Source organism: Vanacampus margaritifer, chromosome 7 (assembly GCF_051991255.1).
Source record: "Vanacampus margaritifer isolate UIUO_Vmar chromosome 7, RoL_Vmar_1.0, whole genome shotgun sequence".
In the NCBI taxonomy this organism is placed as follows: domain Eukaryota; kingdom Metazoa; phylum Chordata; class Actinopteri; order Syngnathiformes; family Syngnathidae; genus Vanacampus; species Vanacampus margaritifer.
Window position 1 is genome coordinate 3158441 of NC_135438.1, and position 18272 is coordinate 3176712.

An 18272-nucleotide genomic window follows, 5' to 3' on the forward strand; every position below is an offset into this window, starting at 1 on the left:
CCTGGTAGAGTGAACAGACTTTTTTCTTGAGTCAAAACCAGGAAAAAACGGTTTAATTTTTACAAAAAGCAAAAATGAAATATGAAGCAACTGTCAAGTGAATTCAATTATTACAAAAATGTCAAGTTTGTAAATATGGGAAAAGTAAAATTGACAATTCTAAAACTCAAATGTTTATATTTAAAATACAAGTCTTGAAAACCTTACGCCGCCTTTTGTCAAAAGTATTAACGGTTGTAATGTTATGGAAACATTTCATTACTTTTTATGTACAGACCAAGTATGAATTCAAATGAGACATTCAGTAAAAAAGAATCACTTTAAAATGGTCAGTATAAATCTGATAGTCGTACATTAATATAATTAAAGCATTAAAACATTTTTTTCCCCTCAGCATTTCATAACAGGTCCAGTGCTTAAAGTGCTCACACAAAAACAAACAATTTGAACTCTAGGTCAGTATTATTTGAAATGGTTGGCATCCTGCACCTGTAACCTTTCTGACCCGTTTAACATTTATTGACACAATGTACACATTAGAATTGATATCACAGCCACAAACATTAGTGCGCACATTCAAGAAAGTTAGGATGGCGATTTCCATTGGCTGCGACACTGGGGAGGCGGAGCCGGCCACTTGGTCGCGGGTTCACCAGGGCATGCAGGGGCTTGGGCAGTCGCGGATGTACGACTCCAGCGTGCCCGACGACACTTGCATCAGGGTGGTGTACGTCGTCAACTGCCGGGCGTCAACGCGATTAGGATGGCAGAGCGGAGACGCGCTCAAAATCAAAAGATGGCGTCACCCACCTTGTTGAGCACGGGTTTTGTGGACAGGACGTCGTACAGCGTCTTCAGGGACACGTTCTGTACAAATGGGGCGCCAGCGTGACTCACATTGGAACACGAAAGAGCATTTTGACAAAGTATAGCCTACAATTGGAATTCTAAAAGAAAAAATTGGGATGTTTCGAGAAAAGCAATTGCATGGATTTCTTTCACATTAAATAAAGTTGTATTTTGCAAGAAAACATTACCAAGAAAAAGTACATTTTCATGAAGTTCTAGTTTTGCAAGAATTTAATAAATTTTTTTTGGGGGGGGGGTAATATACTGGGTGAAAAGGTCATTTTGAAATGAATAAAGTGGCATTCCACCAATAATTGAATCAAAAACTTTCTAAAGCTACTGAAAGTAGAATATTCCATTTCGAATCGCTACTGCCACCTGCTGATGAAAAATGAAACTACACATACCGTTCTTCAGACACACCACGCACATGACGTCACATCCGCAGACGGGGGAAATTAGCTATTGGCCAGAGGGGCTTGCAGGAGTACCCATTGTGAACAGCTAAGGTGTTAATATACTAATTTGAAGGCATATCAGTCATAAATGGTCACATAAAAAGTTTATTGTAAAGTTATATTGGGGGAAAAAAAAGTTCCATATCGCAGCTTTAAGTATTAATTTTTCAAAAGCAATTTTGTAATTGGATAATTAATAACAAAACTAAAATACAAAAAATATGAAAAAGTCACAAGATGAAAAAAATAATTTTACAGCAAAACTATTTATACCTAATAAAAAAAATCTCACTTAAAAATAAAATCATTAATTTGAGTTGGATTTTTAATTTTTTTTTTTTTTTACAAGGAACGGTGACAGGAATAATTCTAAAAGGGAGACCGGGAAAGCCCCCCCCACCCCAAAAAAAGTCCTAATTATACAATAAAAAAAGGCCATCATTGTTTTTCTCATTTTAAATGAACATCAGTGGCCACAAATAAAAGTCAAGAAATGTAGGAACCCCCCCCCCCCCCCCCCCCCAAAAAAAGGTGAATTTGTGTGCTGCGGTTTTCCTCACATGACGTGTCGTTTGGTTCATGCACTTGACGGCGGGCGTGCGCCGGTCATCCAGGAAGAGGGGCTCCTTCCAGTGGTCGTAGTTGGTCTCCAACACGAACCAGCGGCCGAGCTTCAGATCGATCCTAAAGAGAGGACGAGAAAGGGGGGGGGGGGGAAAGAAATTTTTATAGTCAATCAGGTGACACCAACGCTCGGCAAGTCATGCGCTCGTTTGTTGAGCAATAAAATATTTCACAAGAGCACAAAAGTCCACGTTGACGCTTCTCCTTTTGGATTCAACTTCAAGTGTGAGTTTGTCTCCACCAAAGCAAATCAAGGAGCTGACTCGAACCATCGGTCCTTTTTGCAGACTTAGAAAGGAAATCGCACAGGAAAAAAAAAAAAAAGGAATATTACAAGGAAAAGATGTGATTTGTTTTCCAAATAAATGATAGTTTTTTTTGGCAATGGGGCTGGTTACTGAATTATTTAACTCTTTGACTGCCAGACGTTTTCAGAAAAGGGATGCCGTGGGTGCCAGCCAATTTAAGCATTTTTGACTGATCTTTCAAGGTCCACAGAAAATTATGTATTTGGACTATGGAAACACACATACTACCAAATGAAAGATTGGACTCTCATCTTTCATCAGAAAAAAAAGTTTGTTTCTACCTTATTCCGTTTTTCAGTAATCAACAATAGAAAATGGTTAGTTTCACCTCTGTTTTGAAAAAAACGTCTTTTTACGTCTTTGGCACTCCTCCATAAGATTTTACTAAACGTTATTTAACGTTTTTGGCAGTCAAAGAGTTAATATTGAATAAATTGAAATTTCTTCAAAATTTCAAAGAGTAAATCACTTAACCTGATCAAGACAAAAGTCATAATTTTACATCAAAGTAGCATTTCTTCAAAAGATAAAATATGAAAGAAACCAAGACATTCTTTAAGAATTACAACAGAATTTTCAGAAATTAAGACAAATTAAGAAAAAGGAGCATTTCTTCTCAAATTAAATTAGGATTATTTAAGAAAAAAAAAATCAAGACAAAAAAGTGCAAATTTTACATAAATAAAGTGTCATTTCTTTCTTGGCTTAAACTACTAAAACTAAAATGGAATTCAGAAAAAAATGTATGAAGACAAATAAGTAATTATTTTACATAAATAAAGCGGTTTTGGTCAAGAATTAAATTGGACATTTTCCATATTTTCATTTTTAATTAGGATTTAACTGTGATAATTTGACATAAATAAGAGTGGCATTTTTCCAGAATTTTTCTGGGAGAGATTTGAAATATTTGATATCATAACAATATGCAAATGAGCAAACCGTGAGTAAACTTGCGTCTCTTACTCGAGGACATCCAGACTTGTGATTCTGGATCTGGTGATGACGCACGCTTGCCCCGAGCCGTTTCCTCCCAGGATGAAGTAGGCGGGAGCCAGAAGCTTGGTCTGAGACAACTCAAACTTGGCCTCCTCGTAGCTACACGGACAACAACAAACGCACACAAAGTCGTCTTTGGAAACGGCACAAATCGGCAGAAATAAATAAATACATTCATTTAAAAAAAAAATCGATGCTTCAAACCAAAACAGCAGATTTGCCGCCGTGTCTTTTTTGCATGTTACTGAAACAAACTCCCCTTTAGGGGGATGAATTTCCAAATGAATTCCGGATGGCGTTCCCAAGCCAAAATGGCCGCTTCAAATCAAAATGGCAGACGTCTCGCGTCTTCCCGAATGTCGTGTTGCCGAGCGACTGAAGGGAAAAACGGGAATACCTGGTTGCATTTTCCAGTACAGAGCGAGTCAGGAAGCTCATCCAGATGCCGTCTCGCTTTCCGAGGATCCACTCCAGGATGCCTACGTGAGGTCATCGCATTCCTTTCATTCACGGCCATTGACGGCTAAAGACGTCAAAAATTCATTGGAACTATTTCTATTAGTTTAACATTTTTTTTTTCCACTTTTGTTAACAAGAGTATGAAAACCTAGAATGTTTTTATTGTACATTTAGAACAGATATAACATTTGTGATTAATCGCAAGTTAACTTGTCCAGCGATTAATTACGATTACAAATTTTAATCGCCTGTTGCCCCTAATTTTTTATAATCTTTTCTTCTTCTTCTTTTTTTTTTTTGAAAGAAAGGATTTTAAAAAAAGAATAAAAAATTAGGGGCGTCAGGCGATTAAAATTTATAATCGGAATTAATCGCATGACTAGTTAACTCGCGATTAATCACAAATGTTATATCTGTTCTAATACAATAAAAACATTCTAGGTTTTCATACTCTTGTAAACAAAAGTGGGAAAAATAATGTTAAACTAATAGAAATAGTTCAAATGATTTTTTAACATCTACGACAAAAAAAACTATGTACATTATTGATATTTTTTATAAATAATTTATTTCAACTAGAAAATCTTAAAAAGATCAACCACAAGGGGGGGGGGAAGGGGGGTGGTTTGTTGGAGTCCTATATAAAAAAAAATGCCAAATCCTAATAATAAAGAATTTGCAAGTCATAATAATTTTTTTTTTTTAAATCATCAAAATCCTATGACAAAAATAAAAAAAAGTGTGAATTGGAAAAAAGTGACTGACCAATATATCCTCCATCCAGACTGAAGCGTTCATTCATGGTGAGGGTGAACATGTTCTGACAAATCAGACAACATATGATCAGATACGCTGGATAGAAAAAGTCTGCACACCCTGCTCAAGTATCAATTTTGGGGTTGATTTGATCAAAAACGAAGAGTGGAAAGTGTTTGAATTTACCGGCTTGATACCGGTCAGCATGCCGACGTAACCGGCAAAGTTTGTGGACTTGAAGACGGTGCGGTTGCTCCTCCTGAAGTCCACGTTGACCACTAACGACTTCAGCTGCTCACTCATGACCCAAGACTTGTTCTTCGCGTCCCATCTGACACACACACACACACACACACACACACACACACACAGGATTTTTTTTCTCAGTTGCATGTTGCTAGGTAGATTTAGTGGGGCACAATCATTTATGCCCTTAAGTCAGTTAAAAAAAAAAAAAAAATGATGTCGCCTAGAAAACCTGCAGTGCCCCACACAGCAGAGGAGGACACGGGAACAAAGTCAGTCATATCAGAGAAAATGTCGTAATCCTAAAAAAAATATTTAAAAAAATGTAAATAAGGACGTTTTTTAAACTAACTTAAGAAAGGCATGATTTGATGAGGAAAAAGAAATAGTCGCAATTCTGCAAAAAAAAGAAAAAAAGAATGCAAATCTACAGTACAAAAAATGTGATCCTGCAAAAATCTTAACGCTACTTGAAAAAATATTTGTAATTATAAATAAAATTTAAAAAAAAATCATACTTCAAGGAGCAAAAAAAATCTTAATCAATAATACCAAAAAATCATAAATGGGAAAAAAAATCTTAATAATCATACCAACAAAAAAATCAACAAATGGTAACCCCGCGACAGAAAAAAAAAAAAAATTAAATCCCAAAAATAAAAAAATCTCAGAAAAAAAGTAATCATCATGTGAAAAAAAATTTTCATCTACAAGAAAAACATCACAATTCAGCAAGAAAAGAGAATCCAAACTACTAGAAAGAAATATTCATAATTCAAGACGGGAAAAAAAAAACAATACTAATCTCATGACAAAAAAGAAGAAGATTTTCTTCCAGAATCATGTGACAGAAAAAAACAAAAAATAATCTCTAAGAAAAAAAAGTACAAGAAAAAAAATGTTGTATTTCAATGAAAATTAAGTAGAATTTTTAGGGAGACATAATAGCAGAATTACTTTTATTATTTTTAATAATTCATAGTATTATGTATACCTGAGCTACAAAGAAGATTGCTGTGGATGTCATTAAATATGTAAATGAGATATGCGAAAAGAGCGTAAACAATAAAAAAAGGCAACAAAAATGAAAAATATGACACTTAAATTTAAAATTCTTCGTATGATCAGGTTTAAGTCGCTTTGACAGCTTTGCGGGACGTCTGTTAGCGTTCGCCACCACATCGGGAGGATTAAGGTGAGAGAAGATGTTTCCACAACGCCATCTAGTGGTGGGGCATTGCCCCAAAATGCCCCCAGTGTAAAATGGCAGCCATCTTACCCCATAAACAAACCAAAGTCCAGGTTACGACCATGCAGCAGGTTTCCTGTCAACAGAAAAAACAAACAATGTTGATTAATACATTTTAAAAAATATATAATGTTGTCATTGTGGGAGTAATAAAGGTCATCATAGAAGGAGTTGACTGACCTTTAGCGTCCTCAGCAACCACTGAGGTGCACACGGTAAACACCTCGTAGAAGAGGTTAAACAAGGTCACCTCACCTACAAAAATGAATGATAAAAAAATAGATGCAGTTTAAAAAAAAAAAAGGCAAAACAATGAAAATATGTGGTGTAACTAATAAAGTTGGTCATGAGCTGTTTACAGAGAGGGGAGGAAAAAAACATAATTCTACATCCAAAGATGATGATTAACTATACGAGAAAAATATTTTTGGGGGTAATTCTACAAGAAAAAAGCCATAAATTTACATTATATGTATATATATATATTTTTAACTCATTTACTGCCAATGACGGCTATAAACGTCAAAAATTTATTTGAACTATTTCTATTAGTTTAACATTCCCCCCCCCACACTTTTGTTAAAAAGAATATGAAAACCTAGAATTGTTTTATTGTACATTTAGAACAGATATGAAATTTGTGATTAATCGCGAGTTAACTAGTAAAGTCATGAGATTAATTATGGTTAAAAACTTTAATCGCCTGACGCCCCGAATTTTTTATAATATTTTCTTTCTTATTTTTTTTTTATTCATTCACTGCCGTTGACAGCTATAAACGTCAACAATTCTTTTGAACTATTTCTATTAGTTTAACATTTTTTCCCCCACTTTTGTCAACAAGAATATGAAAACCTAGAATTTTTTATTGTACATTTAGAACAGATATACAATGTGTGATTCATCGTGAGTTAACTAGTGAAGTCATGCGATTAATTAAATTTTTTAAAATGAACCGCCTCTTGCGCCTAATTTTTAGTAATTTTTTTTAAAAATGAATTTATGGCAGTGAATGAGTTAAAAAGGAATAATACTACAACAAAAAAAATTCCAGTCTTACAAGATAGATTGTAAACCTATGAGAACAAATTTGGTAAAAAAAATAAAAATAAAATAAATACCCTTCGAGAATTTTTTTTTTTAATCATCCAGTAAAAATTTGATCAAACTCCGCTAGCTAGCAATATCAGGTGTACCTAATGAAGTGACTGCCGCTTACCGAGAGGAACTCCCGACGCGGCTGCTATTCCTTTCATTTCGTCACCAAACGGGTACGGGAGCGTGCTGACGATCAAAGGCTGCCGGGCAACGTGAAAACACCACAATATGACAAAAAATATGAACATCATAAAAAAGAAAGAAAGAAAGAAAGCAGGTTCCTCACCAGAGTGACGTCGACCAGCTCGATGAGCTTCCCGCCGGGAACGAAAGCGTTGGCCAAGTCTCGCACGGCCTGGATCATGCTCACAAACTGAGATGCCATCAAAACGGAACACAAGAGCCAAACCACAACAATAAGAATACAAATGATAATGATAATAATAATAATGACTGCAAGGAATTTGTGCACCTGTGTCTTTCTGTCCGTGATGACATCTGTCCATCTGTCCTTGGGCGGCAAGTCCAGGTCCACAGTGTACCAGCTCACGGGGCCTTTAAACCTGAATTTCAATTAACATTTGTAACAACTTCAATACATTCAACAAAAAAGATTTTGTGGAAAAATGCCAGTAGCACTTAAACAGATTCTGATTGTTTGGTAGGAAAATTCATATTCATATTCCGATACTCTAAATGGTTCAAGAACAGCTTCACATTTACTTTGGCTGCACCTTTTTTTAGGCGTTTTCGGCAAAAATGGCAGGAAGTTTCAAACGATTGCATTAACTAATCAAATCAGAATGACTAAACGGTATTTCAAATATTTTCCAAGTATTTTGGTAGCCAAAGTTACAAAAATGTACACTCTGAAAATAATACTTACACCCATAATTGTTCTTGTTCTACAATTTCTGTATTAAGACACCCCAACACAGGAGAATTGGAATACTGTAGTTACAGCTTCCATTTCTAGTTTGCACAAAATGAGGTTAAAGGGCAAGCACTGTGTGCAACGAGGTTTACGTGAAAGCACCATAGCCCAACCATTACAAAACATCCCGAAATGTCGTTGTTTTCGGCACTTTTGGCAACACTAATGTGACTTACGTGGGCCCGCTTGGAGGATACATTCCCGTCCGACAATCTTCTGTATACTGTAAATAAATAAAAGACAAAAGTCAACACAATTATTATTATTCCAAGAGTTCAGTTTGAAGTGACAGTTGTTTATACTTCGTCAACGAGACAGTGACCCAAATAGCTTACCGGCGGTACAAATTGTGACGACGTGGCTGCACATAAAGCAGCTAACATAAGAAAACGAAAGCTGGTCAGGTCCATTTTGAGGAAATTTCCCCACTGAAGTCAAAATGTTTTGAAATTGACTGGAGAGGAAGCCACTTCTGTTTTTCTTGTCACGCGAAGCCGATTTACGTTCTACCAAAGGGGGGACCCGGAAGTCAATAAATGTGAATTAACGTTTTCTTACACAAAGTGACATAAAAATACGATTTTGTTTTGTTTAAAAAAAAATTGATTATAAGTTTCAACCTGCCGGTTTAAAACAATCAACTGGTATTTTCAACAAAAATGTAATAGTATGGTACAAACCCCCCTTCAATGGTTCCTTCCACACGGAAGCGTATCATGGGGGCGCTTTGGTATCTTGCGACATCCAGAGGGAAACTAATACCCATCAAAGTGATGAAAACACTACCACACAAGTTAATCTTTAACTGATAGTTGTAGTTTATTTTACCAAATTGTAATGACAAAACTAAACAATGTTTTTGCCACAAAAGCGGATACCTCTGGGTAAAATTGTATCGATGAGAAATCAAACACCCCTCTAAACGGCTTCAGAAGCAAAATGGTTCTTTCCATGTGGAAGTGGCTCACGAGGGCTGCTTTCGTTTTCATCGTATTTTTATTTTATTTGAGCTTTTATACTTTTATTTTTACTTTATTGCAATTTACAGAACAAACATGGCAACAGTAAGTTATTATTTGCATGTATCAAAACAACATAGTGAAAATTGCCAGAAGGAACATCATGTATGGATCCATCAATACAAATACGATTAGGATCGATCAGTAATAGAATTACAACTTTTATTTTGTTTTGGGCCAAATGGGAACTTTTGCACGTGACGTCACAGCCTTCATGGGAGCGCCCCGACGGACGGCAAAAATAACGACGTGCATCTGTTGAAACAGCTGAAATGAAACTCTTTAATACAAATACAAATAAAGTAGAGTTTAGTTTTTTCAGAACATGATGCAATGTGCCAACCCTGCCTAGTCCGGTTGGGAACTACTACAATAAATGACAATAACATAATGTGCTTTTTTATTTTAATTTTAGATTTATACATAAATTGACATCTGACAGAAATGTGATTGCATGAAATGAAACGATCCTTCTAAAAGCACCTGAGAATCTTGTGGTTCTTTCCATGTAGAAGTGGAACAAATCACTTGGGTTTTGCTACACGATCACTTTAACTTTATATTTCGTTTTACAATCTCCTCAATGCATTCATGACTTAAAGAGACTTGCACAACTCTTACAAGGAAACGTTACAAAAGAGCAATGTTTATGTAGATTTGTGAATTGTTTGACAAATTAGGCCACCAAATGTGTTTACCCGCCATTGACTGGTAAAACATTCAATATAAATTCTGCACTTTACACAAATGGGCACGAACATGTTTATTAAAAAAATAAAAGATGAAACCCTTCACTTGCAGTATCGATCCGCTTTCATTTTGCTCCTCCTGTAATGATAAAAATAAGCCATCAGCATCACACAGGCAAGTGAAATGAAATAAAGTGCCGCGTGCGTGCGTGCGTGGCGCAAACATTTGTACCTGTCGAGCAAAGCCTCGTGAAACTTTCCATCTAATCTGGCTTTCTTCAGTTTGGCCGGCTCCTCCTCGTTCACACGCAGGCGACGGTCCTGGAAACTCTGAAACTTCTTCCTGAAAAAAAAAAATCAATCCATCCATAATTAGGAAAAAAAAAAGAAAACTTGCTTTTTGCATCAAAAGTTCGCATGGTCACTTGTTGCTAGGCAGAAATCAGAAAGCTCCAAAATAACTGGCTGATGGGGTGCAGCCAATGAAACATTGTCATGTCAGTCATGTGATGTGTTTTGTCAAGGATTAGGTGTAATAAATTGGCAATGGGTTCTGTATTAACTATAAAATATGTAACACCACTGCCCAAAAGAAGGCATTTATCTAGAATTTTTGTGATTTTTTTCATCCCTATTTTTTTTAAATACATAACTAATAAAATCAATAAAAAAAACCCTAATAATGAAAATAAAAAAAATAAAATAAAATAATAAAAAAATAAAAAAATAAAAAATAGTTAACATAGTGTTGGTCAATCATGGTCATTTGTTGCTAGGCAGAATTCATAGGGTTATAAAATATGCCTAACCTGATTATTTTTAGCTATCAAAAATCAAAACGTAGAAGTCTCGTCTTTTGAGTTCTTCAAAAAAATCTAATCTTTCTATGAACACCCCAAAAAACTTTTGGAGTTGGGGGGACGAGCTGAAGGTCGGCCATTATCCACATCATGACGCTAGCAGACGAGGCGTGCATAAATAGTCGCTCCATCTGATGCGCGTCTTGATTGACATCTCGGAAGCGCGCTCGCGCATGAACTGAAGCCATTTTCCTGTCAACATGTTGTCAAGTGTGTGTGTGTGTGTTGTTGACCTGACGCACAAATAATGGCGGCGAAATCACAGCAGTGTTCGAGGTCATTCCAAACCAGTTTTTAGGACAGGCTTTCCTAGCACCGGCTCTTATTTATCACTCGTATTTGGCTAATGCTATTCTTATAGGCTTGAAATGAAACCTATCCTGTTAGTTGAACTCTGTCAAGTGTTTGTGAAGCAAAGAGATGTAATGAGCAGAACGCGCAAAATGCTGACAGGCACTAAAGCCAATCCAAGTCTATTAGTCAGAAAGCAAATCAAGTCAAACGGAGGCCGTTGGGAGTCGGCCGAGCAGCAATATGGAAACATAAGCAGCAATCATGTCCAGAGGAATTTGGACCGCGGGGCCGACGGGGGACGATCATAAAAGTGAACGTCCGCTGCACTTACACGTAACTGAGCTCGCAGGACTTGACGTTGCCTCGGTCCTCGTCGGCGATGTCGTCTTTAGGCTTGGCGTCTCGCTCCGCGCACGAGCGGATCTGCAGCGCAGACGCTCGTCGTTAAAAAAAAAAAAAAAAAAAAACTCTCCGCCAGGTCACGAGAGGGTTTTTGGATGAAAGCAAGATCATCGTGCGTCACCTTCAGCATCTCGCCGTCTCCCGCCGTCTTGCTCGTGGCCTCGATGTCGCCGCTCTCGCTGTACGAGATGAAGCAGGTGTTGGCGGCGAGGAGCGCCATCTTGCCCTGGTCCAAAAGGGAAGGCAATTATTTGATGTTAACTCTTTGACTGCCAAAAACGTTAAATAACGTTTAGTAAAATCCTATGGAGGAGTGCCAAAGACGTTAAAATGCGTTTTTTTCCAAAACAGAAGTGAAACTAACCATTTTCTATTGTTGATTACTGAAAAACGAAATAAGGTAGAAACAATTTTTTTTTTCTGATGAAAGATGAGAGTCCAATCTTTCATTTGGTAGTATGTGTGTTTCCATAGTCCAAACACATACTTTTCTGTGGACCTTGAAAGATCAGTCAAAATGCTTAAATCGGCTGGCACCCACTGCATCCCTTTTCTGAAAACGTCTGGCAGTCAAAGAGTTAAAAGGACACTCTAAAAACACTTGGGTCAAAAATGGACTGATCCACTATTTGGGTCAACTTAACCCAACTTTGAGTCAAGAAATGGGTCGTTTAGTGTAAAACAAGTCAGTTTTTAGAGTGTAGCGCTCACAAGGCTAAGCTACACTCAAAGACACTTAGTCACCTTCAAACGTTTCACCAATTAGTCATCTCAAGCACTAAAAACGCAACTCAAACTCTTACTTGCATCAAAAACGAAACGTTCACCGATGTAGTTGCCTTCTATACTCAACTCTCAAAGACATGACAACGCTTTATCATCTTAAAAACTCTCTCAAAGACTTCCAGACAATCAAAGACACAGTCATCTTAAAAACTTTGTAGCCAAACACCCGAAGATGCATAGTCACCTGAAGAACTCAAAACGACAAGCAGAGATGCGTGGTCTCTTGAAAGGATCAAAGACACGCAGTCATGTAGTCACTTATCGCCAAGGATGCTTGTTGCCTTAAAAATTAAAGATTCAAAGACATCAAAAAAGACACATAGTCACCTAAAAACAACACTCGATCCACGTTTGCCTTAAAAAGTCAACATTCAAAGAGTCTCAAAGACACCTAAACTATCAAAGACCCTAAAATGTCTTTATCTGCCCTAAAAACGTCACACTCAAAGACACTAGGTCACCTTGACACCCCAAAACAACAATGCCTTTGTTGCCTTTAAACTAAAAACTCAAAGACCATCAAAACCTCAACACAAGGCAAGGGTTGCCTCAACCCCTCAAAGACGCTAAAAACGTGATCCGAGGGGGTGGTTCACTACCTCTTGAAAAACAGGCTCCCACTGTTCTCTGGATCCGATGGCGTCGGCGCGGCCCACCACCAGATTGTCCGCGTTGAGGCCCAGGTACTTGCCGTAGCCCGACTTCAAGGCTATCCTGCAAAAAAAAGTTATTGCCAAAGACACATGGTGAGTAATCTTTTCATAACTTTGGGGTCACATCTCAGAATGGATCGTCAGTGATTGCATCGTCACCTGCTGTCAGAGACCTTGACCGCAGTGAACTGTTCAGGGGGGTCTGGCCCTTCGTCCTCTGAAACAAAAACAACACAAAAAAAGCATTACAGCCCAGTTAATAATGAATGAAATAGTGCATATATGAAGGGCGAGTGCAAATTATTTTAAAAAATGTGCATAATTTCGTCACACCTGCCTTCTAGTCATTAATAATGCAAAAAGCTCCTCTAGGCTCATACCCGGAAAAAAAAAAACGGCTCGTTTTTGCTTTTTGTTACTTTTCGGCTGCTTAGCTGTAGCAAAAGACACTTGGTCACCTAAAAATTTAAAATCAAATACCGTATTTTCACGACCACATTATAAGGCGCAGTCACAGTTACGGATGCTATTTCTGTTTTTAACACACACATAAGGCGCACCGCACTATTGGGCGCAGGTACGGTTAAACATACGCTAGCTCAAAACATAGGGTAGCATGCTATTATGCTAAAACATATGCTAGCGCATGTTTTTAAAAAGGCAGCGAACTGAGTTCAGTTTTAAGTGGACTCTTCCGTGCTCTCATGTCTGTCCTCAATCAGGTCCGCTTTTCTTGTATATAAGCAATGTGTCGCGAGAAGTCAGATTTCGGACCTTGTTCCACACACAAGGCGCACCTCACTATTAGGCGCACTGTGAATTTTTGAGAAAATTTAAGACTTTAAAGTGCGCCTTATAGTCGTGAAAATACGGTACTCAAAGGCACTTATTTACCTTAAAAATCACTCAAAACTCTCACCTTACACAAACTCAAGACAAAGACCCACAGCATTCTTAAAACCGAACAATCAAAGACATTTAGCTTTCTTAAAAACTGAAAAACTCACGCTCAATTATGTCAAATCAAGACACTGAAAGAATGTTACTTGTCTGAAAAAAAGTCTCAGTCTCATTCAGACACAATAAATCCAGAGACACCCAAAGATAAAAATAAAACTCAGAGACTCCTTGTCTCCTTCAAAAATTCAATACTCAAGTCACCTAATAAACCAAAACAAAAAAAATCAACACTCCAAGCCTCTTGTTGGCAGCTTTTTCCATTTGCGAGCAGCATGACAGCTAAAGCTGCTTCACCATGTTTACTTTGAACTCTGAACTCCACAAATTGACCCACCGCCTTACTAGCTTTATACTCAATTAGCATTTGTTTCATGTATTCCGGCCCTAAACCAATCAGTGATTTCTAGAGCGGTGGCAGAACTTTCAAAGTCCATTCTACAGCCGACACTCCAAAATGCAGAGTTGCCCGAAACCCGCAGCACTCAAACACGCGCCCATTTAACAACTCCGGAACAAACTGCATTTGACATGGGAAGTTCCACTGGAATTTGGGATGAAAGCAGCTCAGTAGATAAGCACGTCGTCAACGTCTTCTTTCGGGCCCGCGTGGTCTCGTCTGAGTGCAGGAGTTTATGAAATCCTTTTTTTTTTGAAAAAGTGCTAAATATGTCCTCCGTCTCCTTGAAAATTCCAGCTGGTGTCCCCTTTGATGTCCTGGTAGTGAGTTTACGTCGGTTTCAATCTCTCGGCAGCCTCTGATTAAACGCATGCTGAATTAATCTGCGGCGCCGGAATTTTTTTTTTTTAAAAAAAGAACGGCGCTCCGTGGCCTGGACTCAACCCCTCTGCCGGTCAGATGTGTAGACATCACAAAGCTGAATTTGTAGACAACTTTTTAGAAGTGAGAGCACAGAAGCAAGACACACATTGACATTCTAAGTGAGACGTTTACGTGCGCTGCATTAGAAAGCGGCGCTTTTCCTAAAATGTGCCTCGAATAGTGTGCCCGGTGATGCGTCATCCGCTCGGGAAATCAACCCCCCCCCCCCCCCCCCCTCAAATAAACACCGGAAAGGCACTCAAACATGCTTAGTCACCGGAAAAACTCAAGAGACCCCTTAGGGATTTTTACTTGCATTTAAAACACACCATTCAAAGACACGAATTTAGCACGACTCAAAGACACTTGAAAATGCTTAGTCGTCTTAAAAAATAAAAAATCAAGACATTTAGGACACCTACGCACCTTAAGAATGACGCACAAATATGCTTAGCTGCCCCCCCCCCAAAAAAAAAATTCCAACTCTCAAAGACCCTCAGCCTCAACACTAAAAGATGCTTGGACACCCTGAAAAATTCAAAACAAAATACTCAAAGACACTAATTTACCACGACTCAAAGACACTTGAAAATGCTTAGTCGTCTTAAAAAATAAAAAAGCAAGACATTTAGGACACCTACGCACCTTAAGAATGACGCACAAATATGCTTAGCTCCCCCCCCCCCCCCAAAAAAAAAATTCCAACTCTCAAAGACCCTCAGCCTCAACACTAAAAGATGCTTGGACACCCTGAAAAATTCAAAACAAAATACTCAAAGACACTTGAAAATGCTTATTCGTCTTAAAAAATAAAAAAGCAAGACATTTAGGACACCTACACACCTTAAGAATGACGCACAAATATGCTTAGCTGCCCCCCCCCAAAAAAAATTCCAACTCTCAAAGACCCTCAGCCTCAACACTAAAAGATGCTTGGACACCCCGAAAAATTCAAAACAAAAGACTCAAAGAAACACAGCCACCTTAAAACAACAACACTCAAAGGCGTTAGACACCATGAAAATTCAAAGACTCGAAAACACACAAAAATGCTCGTTCGTTGCCTTAAAAACGGAACACTCAATATCCCTTGTCTTAAAAACGGAGCGCTTCAAAACACTCAAGATTCAGTCAAAAAACCTCCAAACTCAAACACATTAAAAACTTCTAGTCTCCTTAAAAACAGACACTGCCCTCAAATAAACGCCTCCCTTTTAACATGATAACAAATCAGTTTGCGCTCGTGGACGTTCAAGAGTTGATTGCTGGCACTGGCACTCTGCCGCTAACCAAAACAGCAGCAGCAAAGGAGGCTTGACGACGTTCTCCTCCATATAAATAACCCGCAGCCTCACCTGGGTGCGGCGCGCCAACCGTGAAAAGTCCCGTATCCAGAGCGTGAATGTAGGAATTGTTGTGCATCTCGATGGCGACCGTGCCCATGATGTCGCCAAAATGGCGGATGGCCCACCAGCCGCCTGGTGAGGAACGATGAAGAAGGAAATGAAGAAATTGCATTCATTAAAGCACAACTGGATCAAGACTGAGGGATGATTCGTACTAAAAATGGGGACCTGCACATACCGACAACATCCTGCTTGGCCTCGTCATCTGCTCCTTTTCTCTTCTTATTTTTGTCCTTCTTCTTTTTCCTGTTAATAACAGAATGAAGTGGACCAAAACTGTAAATTGCAACTTTCGCTCATATTTTCCATCTTATTTTTCTGCCTTTGTACATTTTGTTTCTTATTTATTCACGGATATTGAATGTGTCTAATAAACAAAATCACTACGCAAAGACGTTTAGTCAACATAAAAAAGTACCTAACCTAAGACTAATTGGATTTGAATTCAATTAATTGTTCAGCCCTATTTATTAATGGTGGATGCAGAATTTCATCACCAAGTCACCAAATTACTCCTGTGGCATGTTATGGCCAATAACGTACACGTCCCCTTTAAATTAAATTTAAAAAAGAAAAACTCAACTTCCCTATAAGTGCACTGCTCGGCGTGCTTACTAATGTTCACATTTGCAATGACATAAAAATATGTAAAACATTAAATAAAAAGTACAATTTGTGGTTTAATGATGGGTCGTTTATCGTTTTTTTAACCCATCGCAACGAATTTAGCCTGTTAGCATTGAACACGAATCGCTAAAACCCCAACCTCATCGACATCGAACTTTACGTCAACCCGCTTTATCCGCCTCCGCCAGACAATTCCTGACCTACCCTTTATTCTGTCCCTTGAGAACCAATTTGGTTGATTTTACGCTGGAATATTCCGCCATTGTGAAAGCAGTGAGGTTGCTAGCAAGCTTGCGCGGCTACACAGCCGGAAGCGGAAGTTTGTGACAAGTTTAACAACAACTACGGCGAAAGCAAAGGGACATTCTATTTTGACCTTGACTATTAAATGAAAGCGCCAAAACAGTAGTTTAACTTTAAAAATAGATAACTTTAATAATAGATTTTAATGATACAATCTAAATCAGGTAGTTGACTTGCTTTATTGCCGTATTTTTTTTTCTTTCTTAATTTCATACATTCGATATAATGTAGCTTTTATTCACCACTACATTGCATAGTGGACTCACTCTCGTGTCATACATTACAACCATATATTACATAGTGACTAATAAAAAAATGCTAAACTAGTTAATAATAACAAGTGAAACAATCAATTTCATATGTATGTTTTTGTTCAGATTAGATAACATTTGTGAACACCACAAGTTTTTTTTTTCATATTTGGGCACAAAAGATAATGCCTTAGCTACAACTCATTCTTGTACTTGACAATTCTCTTACATAAGGCCATGGATGAGGAATATACATTTATGTGGCTGCTGCCCCTGCTTTGCCCACCTCAAATTCTCAATCAAACACTGAAAATCTCAACTGTGGTTGATTTGACCTCTCTATCCGTTAAGTAGGTCTACAATAAATCCGCATTGAAACACTGGAAACTGTCATCTCTTCTTGTTTTGTTTTGAGTAAGTGAAATGTCATATTAGAATGATAGCATGCAGCAGCCACGCATCACATCCCAGGTGTAAATCACATTCTCTGAACTCCTTCCTCCCAATAAGCAGCACAGGGCAACTTGTCCTCCACAATAACTGCATGGGCCGAGCTCCATTTGCAGAGCCAAAGCTCCGTGAAGCAGAGCAATATAGCTCGCTCCAGTCCGCCGTGAAAACCATTAAGGCTGACCTCCACTCTCACCGAGTTACAATAAAAAAAAAGAAGAAGCTAATCTTTATTTTAAAAAGAAACGTGACATGAGGAGAGTTCGTGATGCGGTATAGAATAATGAAAAATACGAAAAATACCCGGAGGGGGTGTTACTAATTAAGTTTCTACATAGCTCATTATGGGAATTAGCTGGCGTTTTGTCACCCGTTAATGTGTTCAATTACTTTACGCACGCTGACTGGCATTTTCCACATTATTATGTGCCATTCACGTATCAGCAGAGGTGAGCCAGGCTAATACTCATATGAATAAAACACTTGCATAATGTTAACAACTAATAAAGGGATAAAATGTCTTACTTCTCGTGAGCTGGAGCTTATTCCAGCTGCCTTCTGGTGAGAGAAGAGGGGCGCAACTTAATCTTGCATGCATGTCTTTGGGAATGGGGAGTCAAACCCAGAACCTTCTGACTGTGAAGCAGACACACTAACCACTCAAGCACCGTTGACCGCACACACTCAATAGAACATCGAAAGACAGAGTCATTCATCATCTACGTGACTACTCAACTTGTAGTTGCAAATGATGTCAGTAGGTGGCAGTATA

The 18272-nt window shown here is 38.2% G+C and overlaps 2 protein-coding genes across 2 annotated transcripts; both read right to left on the reverse strand.

The window, feature by feature from the left end:
* Positions 1–37: 37 nt before the first annotated feature.
* asah1b (N-acylsphingosine amidohydrolase (acid ceramidase) 1b) lies at positions 38–8592 on the reverse strand. The gene is made up of 14 exons (XM_077571908.1): positions 8316–8592; positions 8157–8203; positions 7519–7609; positions 7333–7419; positions 7168–7246; positions 6129–6203; positions 5979–6024; positions 4640–4784; positions 4463–4517; positions 3636–3717; positions 3206–3337; positions 1868–1991; positions 811–867; positions 38–739 (listed from the first exon to the last, which is right to left on the reverse strand). The coding sequence occupies exons 1-14, from the start codon at positions 8388–8390 to the stop codon at positions 650–652; spliced, it is 1185 nt and encodes a 394-aa protein (XP_077428034.1). The 5' UTR covers positions 8391–8592; the 3' UTR covers positions 38–649.
* A 795-nt stretch (positions 8593–9387) lies between these two features.
* frg1 (FSHD region gene 1) lies at positions 9388–16843 on the reverse strand. Its single transcript, XM_077571891.1, has 9 exons — positions 16701–16843; positions 16048–16115; positions 15819–15941; positions 12843–12900; positions 12630–12744; positions 11366–11470; positions 11174–11265; positions 9921–10031; positions 9388–9827 (listed from the first exon to the last, which is right to left on the reverse strand). Exons 1-9 carry the CDS (start codon positions 16757–16759, stop codon positions 9791–9793), a joined length of 768 nt encoding a protein of 255 aa, XP_077428017.1. The 5' UTR covers positions 16760–16843; the 3' UTR covers positions 9388–9790.
* Between the last annotated feature and the right edge of the window lie 1429 nt (positions 16844–18272).